This window comes from Dasypus novemcinctus, chromosome 17, assembly GCF_030445035.2.
Source record: "Dasypus novemcinctus isolate mDasNov1 chromosome 17, mDasNov1.1.hap2, whole genome shotgun sequence".
In the NCBI taxonomy this organism is placed as follows: domain Eukaryota; kingdom Metazoa; phylum Chordata; class Mammalia; order Cingulata; family Dasypodidae; genus Dasypus; species Dasypus novemcinctus.
The window spans coordinates 44,496,814-44,515,004 of record NC_080689.1 but is presented as its reverse complement, the minus strand read 5'-3'; the positions used below and the strand labels follow the sequence as shown (position 1 = coordinate 44,515,004).

The 18,191-nt window shown below is 37.7% G+C and overlaps 1 protein-coding gene across 10 annotated transcripts in view; it reads left to right on the top strand.

Moving 5' to 3' along the window:
- The first annotated feature begins 16,927 nt into the window (after window positions 1-16,927).
- CCDC88A (coiled-coil domain containing 88A) overlaps window positions 16,928-18,191 on the top strand; it is a 157,663-nt gene continuing 156,399 nt past the window's right edge. For all 10 annotated transcript variants that reach the window (XM_058278592.2, XM_058278590.2, XM_058278589.2 and 7 more), the window contains exons 1-2: window positions 16,928-17,842; window positions 17,939-18,039. In XM_058278592.2, coding sequence (XP_058134575.1) covers window positions 17,780-17,842; window positions 17,939-18,039 — 164 coding nt within the window. In that variant the 5' untranslated portion in view covers window positions 16,928-17,779. The remainder of the gene's footprint in view (window positions 17,843-17,938; window positions 18,040-18,191) is intronic.

Sequence of the window (18,191 nt, the reverse complement as noted above, 5' to 3'; positions counted from 1 at the left end):
TTTTGTTTCCTTTTTTAGGAGGTACCAGGGATTGAACCCAGAACCTCATACATGTGAAGCAGGCATTCAACCAGCGAGCTACACCCACTCCCCTACATTCATTTAAAGTTTCTTTTCTAATTTCTTGACATGGAAGGTAAAATCATTACTTTTAATTTTTTCTTCTTTTCTAATATATTCATTTAAAACTACAAATTTCCCTCTAAGCTCTACTGTAACTGCATCCACAAATTTTGAGATAGAGATTTTTAAAAAATATTTTTTCACCTTAATGATGTATTAGTTTCTGGTCTGCTGAAACAAATACCATACAATGACTTGGATTAAACAACAAGAATATATTGGCTCACAGTTTTAAGGCTCAGAGAAGTTCAAAATCAGGGTGTCAGCAAGGTCATATTTTCTCCCTGAAGACTGGCGTATTCTGCAGCTGTTTTCTAGTGATACTTGGTCCTTAGTTTTTCTAATTCAAATTATTTTCTAAAAGCTTAGTTACTAATAAGTAAATATGACCCTTGTATGTTAAGTGGGAAAAAGAGTATTATACGTTATCTATGATTATAATCATGTGTGTGTTTATGTTTGTATGATCATTTAAAAGCATCTGGTAGATGAGGTTGTAGGTGGAATTTATGTTCTATTTTTTCTTTTATTTCTCTTTTTAAACTTTTTAATATTTATCTGTATTAACTTATTTTCCTCCACTGAAACATATTCTTGCAAGTCCACTTATATGTAAGCTATGGTTTTTATTAATGTGACTAATACTAAATATATTAAGATATATAATAAAAATTCAAGACACAGATGTGAATTAGCTGTATTTATCATATAGTATTTTGTATAGCACATGTTGATTTTATTTATGCATTGAACTTGTGACCTCCACACTAATGGTAATTTGATCTTATTTTTATTCTTAAACTATGAACTTGAGATTCCTTTTGCATCCTCTACTCTCAGCACAGTTACTGGCACAGAGTTGCAATAGAATTTATGAATAAATTGAATTTCAAGGAAGGAGAAATTGTGTGTAATGATGTGGAGAGAATGATTCAAAGCCTCAGTGGTTGTATGCATACGTAATTGTAACATGATTTAGGTATGCATTTTCATATCACCAAATATAACAAACATTATTTCAGGAAAATTGAAATACCATCAATAAATGAAATATGAAATAATACCCCTGTCAGTTATTTGTTTTCCTTTCTGCCAGTAGATGGCAACATGAACAAGTAGCTGGGATTGATGGTCGTGTTCATAGCCCTAACAACAAAGTTAGACAAAGTCAGTATGAAACTTGTGACCAAAAAAAGCAACCCAAATTGAAGCTATAAAATTTCAGGAGGAACTCCTGTTTGGTTTTTCCGCCTGTAGTCTCATTTCCCTCAAAGCTTCCCATTACAGGGTTGCTAGAATTTTCCTTCAAAGAGAGAAATCTGATATCATCCCCCTGATTAAAAAAAAAACAAAAACATAAAACAACAACTTTATTTGAACTCTATTCCTGGTAGCATAAAGGCCAAGTTCTTTAAAACTGACATTTGAGTTTCTTCACAATATGATTTCGATTTTCATATTTTATCTCACCATTCTCCACCCCTAAGGAACTCCATTCTTTTTTTTTTAAACAAATCAATTTTATTGATACATATTATAAACATACAATTCATCCAAAGTGTACATTCAATGGTATTTGCTGTAATCACATAGTTGTCCTTCATCACTTCAATCGTTATTAGAGCATTTTCATTATTTCAGTAATAATAATTACATACAAAAAATAGACAAAGAAAATTCCTCACCTCTCAATCTTTCTATGCATTCCCCACTGTACATAGCTGCTCTTTCTAACTATTCTGTCCAAAGTGTATAATCAATGGCTTTTAGTACAATCACAACGTTGTACATTATCTCAAAAATTTTGAAACAGTTACTCCAAAAAGAAAGACTCCATACCCCTTAGCATTCCTTCCTCAAAACTACATAACCACTAATCTCCTTTCATCTTCATAAATTGATTTATATTTACATTTTATATAAATGGAATCATTCAATATGTAGTACTCTGTGTCTGGTCTCCCTCACTTAGAATAATGGTTTTTTTTGGTCTGATATTAACATTTTGTATTATTAACTTACGTTTTTTTCAGCTTCAAAGAAAAATGGTCTTATATATGCAATTCCATTCATATTCATATTTCACATAATATATTTAGTTCATAATAGGGCAATCATACAGTATTTGTCCTTTTGTATCTGGCTTGCTTCACTCAACATAATGTCCTCCAGGTTCATCCATGTTATAAGTTTCACAACTTCATTTCTTCTTACTGCTGCATAATATTCCATCATGTGTACATTCCACAATTTGTTTATCCATTCATTGGTTGATGGGCACCTGGTTTGTTATCCAACTTTTGGCTATCGTGAATAATGCTATGAATATCGGTATGCAGTTGTCTATTCGTGTCACTGCTCTCAGTTCTTCTGGGTATATACCTAGATATGGTATTGCTGGGTCCCATGGAAAGTCTATATTCAAATTCCTTAGGAACTACCAAACAGTCCTTCACAGGGGCTGTACTATTCTATGTTCCCACCAACAGTGAATAAGCATTCCTATCTCTCCACAACCTCTCCAACACTTACAGTTTTCTGACTTTTTAATAGCAGCCAGTCTAATAGGTATGAAATGGTATCTCATTGTAGTTTTAATTTGCATTTCCCTAATAACTAGTGATGTTGAACATTTTTTGATGTGTTTCTTTGCCATTTTATTTCTTCTTTGGACAGTTGTCTTTTCAAGTCTTTTGCCCATTTATTAATCAGATACTTTGTCTTTTTATTGTTGAGTTGTATGATCTCCTTATAGAGCATGGATATTAAACCATTATCAGATATTTGATTGCCAAATATTTTCCCCCATTGGCTTGGCTGCCTTTTCACCGTTTTCACAAAGTCCTTTGAGGTGCAAAAGTGTTTAATTTTGAGGAGGTTCCATTTGTCTATTTTATCTTTTGTTGTTCATGCTTTGGGTATAAGGTTTAAGAAACTACCACCTACCACAAGATCTTGAAGGTGTTTTCCTACATTTTCTTCTAGGGGTTTTATGGTTGTTGTTTTTATATTTAAATCCTTGATCCATTTTGAGTTAATTTTTATATAAGGTGTGAGATAGGGGTCTTCTTTATTTTTTGGATATGGCTATCCAGTGTTCCTAGCACCACTTGTTGAATAAACTTTTCTGGCCTAGCTGAGTGGACTTAACAGCCTTGTAAAAGATCGCTTGACTGTAGATGCGAGGATTGGGAACTCCATTCTTTGGCTGCTTAAAGCTGCTCATGGTTCCCCAAATACACCATACTCTTAGATACTCTGATGATTTGCTTCTCTTGTTCTTGCCCTGAAATTCCCTTCCCTCTATTGAATACCTCCTTCCCTCCTCCCATTTCTTCCTGTTTCTGCAGCTGGCTTCCAGTGATCTTTGGTCCTTGGCTTTTCTGTCTAATTCAAATTATTTTCTAAAAAGTTAGTTACTGACAGTAAATATGACCCTCATGTATTAAGTGGGAAAAAGAGTATTATACATAGTCTATGATATAATTGTGTGTGTGCGTGCATGTGTGAGTGACCATTTAAAAGCACCTAGTAGATGAGGTTGTAGGTAGAATTTGTGTTTATTTCTTATCTATTTGCCTTTGAATATAAACACTTCTATTAGCCCTGTGAATAAGTACTTTTCATTCAATGAATGAAAGTCAAAAGTCACCTTTCTGGAAAGCTTTCCTTGACTTTCCATTAGAACGGAGCCTTGTTTCTCTTTCTAAAGCACCTATCACATATTACAGTTTTTTTTAATAATCAGTTCTTCTGTATTCTCTAGCCTCTAGCACATTGTGACGTCCCCGATGGTTCATGTGTCAAAAGAAAGATGGCTTTTAAGAATATGTTGAGATTTATTTGGTGAATTTTAATTTGCTTACTGCCTCTTAGAAGCCAGTTTTTTTGGTAGTAGTAAAGAGGATGGGGGTCCTTTAGTGCAAAAGTACAGGGAAATTATGTCATTTACAATTTGGAGAAATCTTGGTAGCACCAGATGGAATTCTACTTTCCTATTTCTCTGAAGACAAGAAATGATCTACAATCTGTGTGTACTCTGCACACACAATAACAGATTCCAGTCTCATTTACACCTTTATGCTGAGATCAGCATTCAAGAGTGCAATGAGGGGAGAAGGAAGCATTCCTTTCATAATTCTACCTCAGACTTGAACACCACAGTGTATTTTAAAATGCATGATGTATATACCAGAAAGTAGACACACAGGATGTTTTGTAGAGATGATCATTGCTATACCATCTGCCAGGTTTTGCTGCTGGTTAAAACAAAAGGAGAAATTCATTTGGCAGGATTCGTTTTTCACAAAATCATGTTGATTTTTGCCAATTCCAAGTCATTTGATATGTCCTTGCAAACTGAGTAAGAGAAAAGTGCTTTCATGTTGATCTGCAGGAAGAATATGGCCATTGTCCTTCTGACCTTTGTAAAAAAAAATCATTACATTTATGGGTGAGTTAGACATGATCATAGTAAACAAACAAGAAAATAAAGGAGGGCAAGACAGTTGCATAAGTAATTCAGAATGACTAAAACTCAAAAAGTACTCATAAATTACAACACAACTTATATACTTCTGTCGTGTCTTAAACTAAAGTGCAGGAGGAGGTTGAGACCTAAAGCAAAGAGTAGGCTGCCTTCTGAGACCGAAATAGACTCAATCCAAGGATTGGAAACCTGATTTTTAGACATATGCTGGTAAATAGCCACAGAAGGTATGAATGAGTTTTTGAAAGGTAACAATTACATGCAAACGTTTTATTGCTAATTTAGAGGTAGAATTTTCACATGATTAATGTTCTGTGAAATAGAGGAGATCTACTTGGTAATAAGAAAAAAAAATCAGTTTGTTAGATGGTATTGCCTACTAGCACTATTTTAGTTAGTACCATAGCTGTGTACTATGTTGACTTTGTGATGATTTTTGAAGAGGCTGATTGAGTCTTAACAAGTCTTAGTAAAAGTCATAAACTCTTTGTTATCCATTTTGTGGTTAATAAACAAAACGATGGCTAAATCATTTCAAATGAGTATAAATTCTAAGTAAATATTTAATGAATGAGTTTCAGTGAAAGTTGGTTTGTGTGTAGTTTCCAGATCTTGTGGTGAGCAGGGGGCACAGATAGGAGACTCACAAGTAACTTGTGTCCCACAGTCACTGCAACCTCATTTTAAAATTTTCTTTGAAAATAATGTTTTTTTTAAAATAAATTACATTTCCTCCTACCTAAAAATCAGTTTCTCAAAATGATAGCTACTAAAAAAATTAATGAATTATTTTAACAACTTAATTCATTTCACTAATATAGAGAGAGTACACGCTGTCTTTAAGACACCGCACAGCACTAATATTACATATTTGTCAGTAAGAGAAAAGATTTGGCTTATACCTTGCATAACAGATCACAGAAGTCAACGTACTTATCTGGTTCTTGTTTCTTCCTGGCATTCTACCACAAGTTTAAGGTCCCATTAATTTGAAAAAGAACTGCCATTTTGTATTGGTATCAAAGCATCAATAGAAATGGCTCTGCGTGTTGTCTACACTTTTCACATGCAGCTCTGTGCCACATAGTCTACTTTTTGGGCCTTTAGTTCTGCACTCACTCTTTGCCCTGGAGGCTGACCTCTAGGAACTGCATTACCGGGTCTCTTGCTCTCTGGCTTTCCATGAGGTTCAGCCAGTGGGAGGCACTGGCCCCGTAATACAAGTGAGGGAGGACAGACAGACTGGGATACTTATTTGCCTTTCTTCTGCATCATGGTTATGAAAGTGGCTCTTTTCCTCTATGGGTTCAGCTCCTGTCCACTGGCCCTTCCTCTGAGACTCCAGAACTTATAGGATTCTATAACAGTTTCCTCCCCTTGGCCCTTCAGGCTTAGGAGTGATAATAGCTCCCTGCTATTGCACATTCTTGGGTGCTTCACCAGCCCCTATTGGCTTACTTAATGGCCCAGACTTCTCTAAACGGTCCTTCATTAAATTCCCTTCAGTTAAACATGAAGTTTGCCCTCTGTTTCCTGGCAGGGCCCAAGGGAATTTCCAAATGATAGTTTTATATCAAGAGAAAAATGTTCAATGATGATGATGAGAAATTGAAAGCAATTTGAACTGTATCTGATATGCTACAATAATGGAATTCAACTTCCAAGCAACTTGTCGATCACCTAGCCTGCAATTCCAGAAGATAATTATACAATATGGTTAGATGATTAAGTTAATTTCTTATGAGGTAATTAATTCACTCGGAAAAAAAAAACATCCTTTTTTTAATTTGGTTTTGTTTGCCTCAGAGTGTACTCATCTATTTAGGGTTTGGCAAACTATGGCCTATGGATCATTTTGGCCAATTATTTCTTTATGTGAATAAAAGTTTACTAGACCACAGTCACACTCATTTTTTAAGTTATTGTCTGTGGCTGCTCTATGCTAAAATGTAGAATTGAGTATTTGCACAGAGACATCTGGGCTGCAAAATCTGAAAGATTTACTATCTGGCCCTTTAAAGAAAAAGTTGCTAATTTCTGAACTAGTTAATTGAAGGATATATTTATCATTTTATTTATTTTGGCTCAATATCCTATATGCTCTATATACTATCTTATACAAGTAGTATAATTAATTTCTTGATTAATGAAGAAAGTAAGAACATACTGACAAATATAGAACTTATCATCTCAATTTTACTTTGAACCCAGAGAATACATTTTTATTCTTTTATAAGATTTAACAGTAAAATTTCAGTTACGATTACATGGAAATTTGGGATGTGATATTTTGGAAATGGGTAACTTTGGTTGTTCCATACACTTAATGACAAATATGGGTACTGAAAATGCATTTGAATTCCATAATTTTTTATTAATTCAAACTGAAAGGTATGTTCAAATTTTGATCATTGTTATATTTTTAAATAATTTTATGAGAATGGTATAGTTATTTTACATAATATGAAATAAATACACCAATATATTAACCTCTGAGTGGTAGACATATGTAATCTTGTTTAGTTGTGATTTTTCCAAATATGAAAATGAAACATTATTTTATGAGAAAATATTTTTAAAAATATGAAACATACTTAGTGCCATGTAACTGAATGTTTTATATTGCTATTTTAGGTTAAAAAACAAAAGAAGGATCTTTATTTTACAAAACTTGTAGAATAAAACTGAGTTTGAGAATTCTTTTCAAGCTGATATTTTAAGAAAATAATCAATTGGCACATATTTATTGAAAACTAGGCAACAAAACCCTTTTATATTTTGAAATTTGTAAGTTTCATGTGGATGTTAACTTTTAAAAACAGCAGACATCAAATACAGAGTTTCATATCAGAATGTGCATTTTTATATATCTTCCTACTGCCATTCAGCAGAAGGAATTAAAATGTCTTCAGATTTCTTCACTTGTAATATTTATTATCATTTGTCATTTATATTTTTTATTGTGGAAATATATCTATATTATTTTGTAATTAGAAGTATTTAACTGTTTTGAATTTCATTCATTTTCAGTAGGCTAAAATTGCCAGTGGTGCTGTGTATGGAAATCTAAGGGAATACTGTGTGGCAAATTCAAGTATTCATCTAAAGATGGTATTATTATCTTTAAGAATACTCAGTTTGTGTTTCTTTTATTAGAAGGTCTTAAGTTTTTGTGTCTTGCTATATAATCTACCAATTAGAATTCTATGGTCTTCACTGTGAGGGTCATGCACATTACATGGATTTTTATCTATTTTATTGATGATCCATCATTTGTTTTGACATAGGCTGGCTTCTGTTTTACTGGGTACTGCTACTATTTATCTCAGAATGTATTACAAATAGGTGAATAGTAGAGGTTGGGAGTAGGCTTACAATTAGAATAGGAGAATGATTTTTTTAAAACCAAAAAGTCTATTTTATAATATTTGTCCTTTTCTGTACTTTTTTTTAAAAAATTTATTCCCCCTCCCCTCCATTCCCCCCCGTTGTCTGCTCTCTGTGTCTGTTGGCTGTATATTCTCATTAGGCAGCTCCAGGAACCAATCCTGGGACCTTCCAGAGTGGGTACTCTCTTGCGCCACCTCAACTCCCTGTTCTGCTACATCTTCTTATTTTCCCTCCTGTTTGTCTCTTGCTGTGTCATCTTGCTGCGCCAGCTCTCAGCGTTGGCCCGCACTCCTACATGGGGTGGCTTTCCCACTCTGGGCAGCATTCCCATGCAGGATGCACTCCTGCACTGGGTGGCATTCCTGCATGGGCTGGCACTCCATGTGGGCCAGCTTGTGGTGTGGGCCAGCTTGCCTTCACCAGGAGGCCCTGGGCATCAAACCCTGGACCTCTTATGTGGTAGACAGGAGCCCAATTGGTTGAGCCACATCCATTTCCCTCTGTACATGTTTTTGTTTCCTCCTCTATTTAAAAGGTTTTCACTTGTTTAGTATCTTTCCATCAGCAGCTTTGTGAGCAGGAATGAGTCACTACCTATTGCGAAGATTTATAGAATTAAAGGAGGAAAGATGCGAGTCTATGGAACTGATCCTGTGATAGGGCAGCCATACCCTGGAATACCTTGTAAGTGACCATTAACCTAGGAGGCTATTTTGTGTCATACCATGGAAACTTAAAGAAATAGAGCATCCCCACACTTACCTAAATAAAACCAGGAAACTAAAACATTACACAGAGATACTTTAGGCATATCACAAATTCCTGGACTTTACTTTTATAGGACAACCTATAGAGTCCTCACTCAAAGATTATTAATTTCTTCATACTGTTTTAACCTATGTATTCCTAGCACATGGAAAATTAGCAGCAGCAAATTAGAATGGGGATTAGCCAGCAACAAAAACTAAGAGCCAAGAGAAGATAGAAAAACAGTTCAAAGTAAAATAAAAACTCATGAATCAAAGTTGTCTGTGGCCTGTGAGTGTAAGTCAAACACCCTTGTACTGCCAAAGAGCCTCTGAACATATTGCTATATTAAAAGCACAACACAATCATTTAGGCCAATTATAGTAATATATTTATTTAAGAATAGCCCATTTATGCTCAGGATACACTGTTCAACAGAGAAAAAAGATTACATGATGTTTATGTATTCTTCTTCTAAGTTTTCCTCTGTGAAAAAATTATAGAGACAGGTAAAACTTTCTTGAAGGCCATTCTCTGGCAATCAGTCATCTCCAGCTAATGCCTCTTCAAGGACATTAGTCAGGTACAGTAGCTGTTCTCAGAAGTCACTCTGCTCTGAACTCTTGCCATTTGTTAGGCATTTAAACCGGTCAACAGGTTGAAGGAAAACTCTTTGATATACTGATTGAGAGTGCCCATGATTGCAAAGTGCAGAATCCAGGGACATAAAGATGAATAAAACAAAGTCTTGCTCAGAAGATGAGCATGCCAGTGAATACATGCCACTCAGAGCAAGTTACAGAAATAAAGTTGTTCTAGTTTCCTAGGCTGCACAAGCAATTACCATGAAATGGGCTGGGTTAAACAATGGGAATTATTCACTCACGTTTGATCCAAATCAAAGCGTCTTCAAGGTGATGGTTTCTTCCCAAAGAAAGGAAGGCTGCCCGCAATCCGTGGTTCTTAGTTTGTCACAGGACAAGGCATGCGGTGGTATCTCTGTGTCTTTCCGTTCTCTTCAGGGTTCCACTGATTTTCGATTTCTGGCTGGTCATCGCAGCCTTTGCGCTGCGGATCTGAATTTCACACTGCTTATAAAGGACTCCAGTAGTAGGATTAAGACCCATTCTGACTGAGGTGGGCCACACCTTAACTGTAGTAACCTCATCACAAGGTCCTGCTTACAGGACCTCCTACAGGAATAGATTATATTTAAGAACATGTTTTTCTGGAGTTTGCACAACTCCAAACCACTACAAAATGGGAGATTAGATCCTAGGAAGGCACAAAAAAGGGAGTGGTCAATTCAACTGCAACTGAGGAACACTTCACAGAGAGGTGACATTTGAATCTTAAGGGATGAGTGGGAGTTGACCAGGCTAGCAAGCAGGAAAGACTTTCAGGGCAGGGGCGGTAGCCCATGCAGAGGCACAGTCACATTGAATATCATGGTGAATGTGAGAAAATAGAGATAGTAAATTTCGTTTGGAACACAGAATCAGGGCATTATGGAGGGGCAATAGAAGATTAGACAGAGAAGAGGGCCCCTCTCTCTGCCATATCATCTCTTGAATTTTCTTTCCTCCTGTTCAGCTGACATATCAATAAATCCACCATCTAAGCAGATGTTCAGCAGGGAATGACTCTCAATCTTTATAACATTCTTCACTTGGCTTAGACAAAGGTACATCTCTTCACTTGTCTTGGGAAGATGGAGACTCCCTCCAGATATAGATCTGTACTTCTGATGATTTCCTCCCCTCTCCCCTCCTTGATCCTCTTTTGTAGACTGGAGTGAGAGTAGGGATGGGGCCTAAGATCATGGTTGGGGGAAACAGAGCTGGTTTGGCTGCATCTTAGTAATTCTTATTTATTTATTTATTTATTTATTTATTATTTTTTGAGCTACCGGGGGCCAGTAATTAAACCCGGGACCTCATATGAAAGAAGCCAGTGCTCAATCACTGAACCTCATAGGCTTCCTTGAGTTGGTTTTCTCATCTGTTTTGTTTGTTGTTTGTTTTTGTTTTTTCAGGAGGCACCAGGGCCCAAACCTGGGACCTCCCATGTGGAAGGTGGGTGCTGAACTGTTTGAGCCACATCCGCTCCCTTCAAGTTGCTTTTTATTTTTTTATTTTATATATTTATTTAAAAAATTTTTAAATTAATAGATCACAAAGAATGTTACATTAAAAAACATAAAAAAACATGAGGTTTCCATATAACTCACTCTCCACTCTACACCACATTATTTTTGTAAATTGTATTTTTTTGAAGATACATACATCACAAAAAAACTGTTACCCTAAAAAATGTAAGAGGTTCCTATATACCTGCCACCACCACCCCCACTCCTCCCACACCAACAACCTCCCTCATCATTGCGGCACCCTCATCACACTCAGTGAACACATTTTGGGACACTGCTGCACTACACAGATAATAGTTTACTCTGTAGTTTCCACTCTCCCCCAGTACATTCAGTGGGTTATGGCAGGATATGTAAAGTCTAGCATCTGACCCTGCAATATCATTAAGGCAACTCAAAATCCCAAAAATGCCCCCACATCACATCTCTTCTACCCTCTCCCTGCCCTCAGCAACTACTCTGGCCACTTTCTCCACCTCGATGCTAAAATTTCTTCTATTACTCGTCACAATAGTTTTATAGTAGAATATCAGTAAGTCTACTCTAGTCCACATTTTATTCCTCCATTCTGTGGGCCCTGGGATGGCAATGTCCCCTCCACCTCTAGATCAAGAGGGGGCTTAGATTCCACATGGATGACAGATACAATTCCTCTGCTTATAATTGTAGGCACTCTTGATTCCCTGGTGTGGTGGTTGACCATCTTCACCTCCCTGTTAGCTGACCTGGGTAACACCAATGAACCAGAGAGTAGGAGTCGCCACTCTGCTGAGGCTCAGAGCCCAGCTGGCACATGGGCAGTCAAGAGATTCAAGTCTCCTGAGTATGGAGCATCCCTAATGCCAACCACAGGTTCAGTAAAAGTGACAGAAGAGGCATGCATAGAAAAGTCACATCTGAGTCCAGCTCCGTCACACTCAGGAGCACAAATTCCAAAGTAGGGCACAGAGCTCCAAATCCATTTGCCATGATTATATACTCCATAGCCTTTAGGAGAATCAGAACCTAGGGTTGTACCTATTTTGGCTTTTTCTGGGGTCCTGCTGAGGTGTGTGTAAATGCAACCCCTCTGATGACCTCCCAAGTCTTTTTGGAAGACTCTTCTTAGCCATATCAACTCATTTGTCTTTGCCATTTCCCCCTTTTATTCAAAGTTAAAGAGCAATTTTTAACATCAAGTTGCTTTTTAAAAATTTATTATTAACCATATATTTTTTGTTGTCTTTTTAAAAATTCTTAATTCTTGATGGAGGTGTCTAGCTCTTTTTAGAATGTCTTTGTCTTTGAGCTCTAGTTACTGATTCTAGGAATATGGGAAAAGTCCAATGTAACATCCTGTTATCTACTTCTCCATTTATAAAGATCAATCTTAAAATGGTGGAGCAAGAAGCAAAATTTCCTCTTGGATATACTAAATTTTAGTCATGCAAAAGCCTTTGGAGTTGATCTAATCCAATCCTCTTGTTGCACTGAGGAAACTAAGTCCTGAAAAGGGGAAATGTTTTGCTCAAGGTCCCACAGTTAGTTAATGACAGCTCCAGTTCTGGGATCCATCCCTAGAGCCTTCTTTATACCACACCAGGCTGATTTTCAAAGTTTGAAATAACACTGATGTTAAGGTTAGCCTGAGAATAGGCATCAATATTTTCCTAATATTTTCTAGAGTTTAAAGAGATAAAGTGAAAATGTCATAAAGTATAATGGCCAACATTATGAATTCTGGCATCATCTAAACTTGAATTTGAGTTACATTTACCACTACTTAATAGGTGTAAGACCTGGGCAAGTTACTTTTCTCATATAAAATGGCAATAATAATATCTAACTTTTGGGGTCATTTTAAGGATCAAAGGAGATAATTATTTTAAAGTGCCCTGTAGAGTAGATGCTTGAAAAACAAAAGAAAGTGAGAGAGCATGCATGCAATATTCATCTTCCAGTGACTTGTATCATAAGAATAGAGATGTGTGCCTATAGTGGAAACAAAACAAGAGTAGACACAGTATGACTAGTATGTTGTTGTGTGAAAACAGTCTTGCAGACTTTAGGAACTTGATTTCCAAACATCTGTGATAGCCATATTTAGTAGGATCAGGAAGAAAGAAAATTCACATCTATTGAGTACCTTGTACTTTTTCATTTAATCATTACAATAACTATGTGATAAAGTGAAGAAAATATTAACATCCCCATTTTACAGTTGATGAAATTGATGTTCAACGAAGTTAGGCAACCTGTCCAGTTTTGATCTCTCTCTTACCATCTTTTATTTCCCCTGAAACTATGTTGGATAGGTGGAGTGTATGTAGTTCAGTTGGTTGAGTGTCTGCCTCCCATGTACAAGGACCCAGGTTCAATCTCCTGTACCTCCTTAAATAAATAAATAAGTAAGTAAGTAAATAAATAAAGGGCATGACATGGCCTGAATTCTGTAAACAAAAAAACAAGGCTTTCATGAGGGCATTTTCAGGAAATGGGAATTGTTCTGCATGACATTGCAATGACAGATAGAGGCTTTTATACATTTTGTCAAAACCTATAAAATTGTGCAGGGCAAAGCATAAACAATAATATAACTTATAGTCCATGGTTTGTAGCAATGCTTCAATATGTGTTCATCAATTGTAACAAATGTACCACACTAATGAAAGATTTTGTTAATGGAGAAAAGTGGGGGAGGGGGTGGGGGTGGAATGGGTATCCCCTATATTTTTGATGTGACATTTATGTAATCTAAAGCTTCTTTAAAAATAAAAAAAATTTAAAAACTATGTGGGATAATGAAAACATATATCTTCTATGTTTTTAGGTGAGTTTAAAATCTTGTTCATTAGAGCAAGACAACCTACACACCCTTTTGAAGGTAAGGGACTGAATTTCTTGATGGCATTTCTTTTTAAATTTTCATGAGGCAATGGTGCCATTGTTGATGTTTTCTTTTATTGAGATAAATTTCACATACCATACAATTCACCCATTTAAAGTGCACAATTCAATGGCTTTTAGTATATTCAAGGAGTTATGGACCCATCACCATATCAATTTTAGAAGTAACCACTCACTCCTGAGTCATTACTCCCCAATCTCCCCAATTGCCCTAGTAACTCAACTACCAATCTACTTCCTGTCTCTAAGATTTGTCTTCTCTGGACATTTCGTTTAAATATAATCATATAATATGTGGTCCCTTGTGATGACTTCTTTCACTAAGCATGATGTTTTCTAAGTTCATCCATGTTGTCGCATGTATTCGTACTTCATTTTTATTGGCAAATAATATTCCATTGTACCACATTTTATTTCTTCATTCACCAGTTGATGGACATTTAGGTTGTTCCACTTTTTGGCTACTGTGAACAATGGAGTCATTCTGCTGTTGCATTTGTGATACCTTTTATTGTATTAGATTATGGATGTGGTTAGCTTTGCAAGTCTGTTTTTTAAAATTTTGTCACTGAGAAGCCTGGTTCAAGGTGAGTCTATCACCTCCTATATGTTGATCAAGACAGTAATAGACGTACGTGCTTTTGGTGCATAGGTAGTGTCGTGTATGTGTGCCTTAGAGGGGAGCCTTGATAAAAATACACAGGGGAGACTCTCTCTCTAGTGATGCCTAACTGAGACAGGCTCCATTTTAATCATTTAGCTTCTGATTAGAAGAGAGCTGAGCAAATAACTTAGACTCTAACAAGATGGTATGAGTTTTTCAAAGTCCTTTCTTACTGGATTTAATATTCAAAGAAAGGATGAATTCAGTACAAATAAATGACTATAAAGCACAAAATAAAATTATCTTGAAGAAATTTTGAGAAATCTCTTTCTAGGGAAAGGAGGATAGGAAACTTTTGGATTTAATTTTACAGGATGTTGCAATTCAAAGATCATTAAATGGTGTATAACGTACAATCCTTTTTTGCTAGACAGAGAATTTTCCTGATTGTACTCCTGAGATATTATAAAGCATTTCTAGGGCTGTTGTTAAACTAGAGAATTGTGAATTGGAAGGTTTTCAAATAAGTTCCTGCAGACATTAGTCTGGTCTAAAGCTTCCTGTTTTTACAATTAACTTCTCATGTTTCTTTGTGGAGCATGTGTGTGTGTGTGTGTCTAAAACCTAAAGATAGACCAAGAGGCATCTGGGGCCGTCTGGCTTTAGAAGGGAATCCAGATTTCTTTGAGGGGTGGGCCCTGAATGTAAACTGGACAAGCGATGTTATCTAAATGTTCAACTCCTGTACTAACCCTTCAGTAACCACTATTGAAAATGTCCTTAACCTGTTGTACTTAGTGTTAATACTTTATGGGTTTTTCATATATGAATAAAGCAAGTTGGTCTGTCTTAGGATAAACACCAATAGAGACATGAAGAATTCCACGTTGCTTTTACCAAGCTCCTGAGAGATAACAAAGGAAAGTGAACATGGTAGGCCCTGCACTGCTCCTGAAAGTCATGTTTCCTTCTTGCTCTGTCTCTCTCTCTCTGGCATTTCATGTACCAAATAAAGGAATGTGAGTAAGAAAGAGCAGAAGGATGACCTGAGACAATGGTATGGGCAAAGCAACGTTCTACTTTGTATACCACCTAGCAAAGTGCCACATGTTATTATCCAATGCATCCTAACTTTAATTATGATGATTTTGGAAGGACATTTATTTCTTTACTTCTCAAAGCAAGATCCTTTCTTCTGTATTTGAAGGGAAGCGGAAGGTTACATTTCAAGTTTTTCACTAAAGATTCATCATTTGGGGGAAGTAATGACAAAAACATTAAAAAAAGGTATAGAACATTTACATGAAGCTGACACTCATTTAACCCTATTATTATCTCTGCTTTACAGATGAAGAAAGTGAAGCACAGAGAAGTTCAGTAATGTGCCTAGGCTCACACAGCTTGTAAATACTGGAGCCTGTATATGAACCAGGCAGGAAGACTCCAGAGCCCAGGTGCTTGCCTATCTAATTAAGCAACTGTACTGTTTCTTAATTCAATGTTATGACCAAAAATAAACAAATAATTACTAATTTAAAATATCACAAATCTCAAAATAGATATATATGTAAATGTAAATAGCACACATTGCAAAACTGTAATACTATATTATTTTCTCAAAGAACGATTGTCTTTTATATGCCCATTTTATCTTAGGGAAAAGGTCTTTATTTTCCCTGTGAAATGAGAAGTAACGTTTTATTTTGCTGGGGAACTATTAAAATTATTTTGATGGTTCCAATCGTGCACAGCATAGAAATTTATGACTAAATATGTAATGTTTATTTGTCACCCAACTAGGATGATTTCCAAATGTTTCCTCTCAGTAGCTTTTGATTTTGTTTGGATTTTTTTCAATGGCCAAATAGTCAAGCAATGTCTGAATCACGTTTGCTCCAGTCAGGGATACCAACAAGCTGAAAACAGCTCTGGTAATTTAAATTTCTATTACATTTCACTTGCAGCTTGGAAGAACATTCAATCTTTCGTGGCTGCATTAAAAAAAAAAAAAAAAAAAAAAAGAGGGTAAAAAAAAAAAAAAAGAACCAAGCTTGTGGCTCAAATCCTTTTGCCATTTGCTGCAGTGAGGAGTTTTGCTATTCCATTTTGCGGGCGAAACACCCTTAATAGATCCAATGAAACTGTCCGAAAAAGGCTGTCTCCATTCCTAATGTTTAAAAAGAGAATTTCGTTCTCTTTCCTTCACACATCAAAGAAAGCGCTCAAGGAGGAAATAAACCGTAATTAGGCATGAGCCAGCGAGCAGACAGACCCCTTCCTCTGCCTTCCCTCACACTGCCTCCCTAGCCCTGGCAACAGTTCTGGGCGCGAGGCAGGCGTCAGCCGCCGCAGCAGCTGCAACGAACGCGCGCCCGCGCCCGCCGCCGGTATTTGGGCGGCGGCGGGACCATCCCGAAAGCGCGCCCGCGCGGGAGCGCGCTCATGCAGCGGTTTTCTGCTCCCACAATCCAGAGGCAGCGGCCTGGGAGGGGCGTGGAGTCGGCGGAGGGATATCAGCGCGGAGGGCGCCAGCGCGCTCCCTTTGACGGTGGGCTAGCGGCGCTGGTTGGAAGGCGAGGGGTGGGGTGTGATGCGGCACTGCGGTTCTGTGGCCGTTACTCCGGCTCCTCCAGAGAGGGCGGAGGAGGAGGCTCGAGCGCTGCGGTGATTTTGTGCCAGGGCATCCCTGAACGGACTGAAAAGGCTGGCGGGTTTCAGAAAGCTGGGGAATTAGAGACTCACATTCAAGCCCCCAAGCCCCCGGGAGGGGAAGGGGGCTGGAGGCGAGGCTTGGGGTCGGGGGGAGTGTGGCGGAGGGATGGTGTCTGCTTGCGAGGAAGGGGCGAGCCCTGCCTGTCGGTGGTGAGGAGCTGCGGCCAGGGAGGCTCCAAGGGTTCTGGCGGCTCCATGCCCACTGGTGGGTGAAACGTGTGTGAGCGCAACGCAGAGGTCGAGCCTGGCGGCCACTTGTTATCCTTAACGTATCTAACGTGGTGTTTCATTTAGCCCACGTTGGGGTTAATTCACAGGGGGCAGTTTCACTAGTCTTGCTCCTGCAGGCAACCTTAACGGGCTTTTTGTCTTACTGCTCCAGCCCCCTTCCCCTTCCTCCCTCTCCAGATGCCTTTTCTCTGCCCTTCCTCGCCCGGTACAGACATTTCCAGCGCAGGCTGCCGCTCGTGGCGGTTGTCGAACCCTCTTCTGGAGATTCGGTTCATTTCTCTCTGGGTTGTTTTTTGAGGAGGGAGAGCTTTACCCCCTCCACGATGGGCTATTCCTCCCATGCGGATACGGACTTTCATTGATTTCTACTTACTTTTCAACGTTTAGTGACCAATTCCCTAAGTGTATTTTTGTGGTAGTTGCTTATTACAAATACATAGTCTATAAAATGGAGAACGAAATTTTTACGCCCCTTCTGGAGCAGTTCATGACCAGCCCCTTGGTCACTTGGGTAAGTGGAGTGAGTGTCCTTTATATTTTGCTGCATTATTTGTGGCTGCAGAGATGGAGGTGGGCGTTCGTGTCGAGATGATGATCTCTGTTCTAGGTTAAAACGTTTGGACCTCTGGCTGCAGGAAATGGGACCAACCTGGATGAATATGTGACTTTAGTGGATGGGGTATTCTTGAACCAGGTCATGCTTCAAATGTAAGTGTTTTTAAATATTCTTTCCTAGATAAGTTTTAGTCTTAAAAAAATAACGTAGAGACTATTTTTTATACTCATTTTTTTGGCTAGAGAAGTCCAGGTGGTTCAAGAATTGGACCTTGAAAGGAGTGATAATCTTATATGCCCAGCCA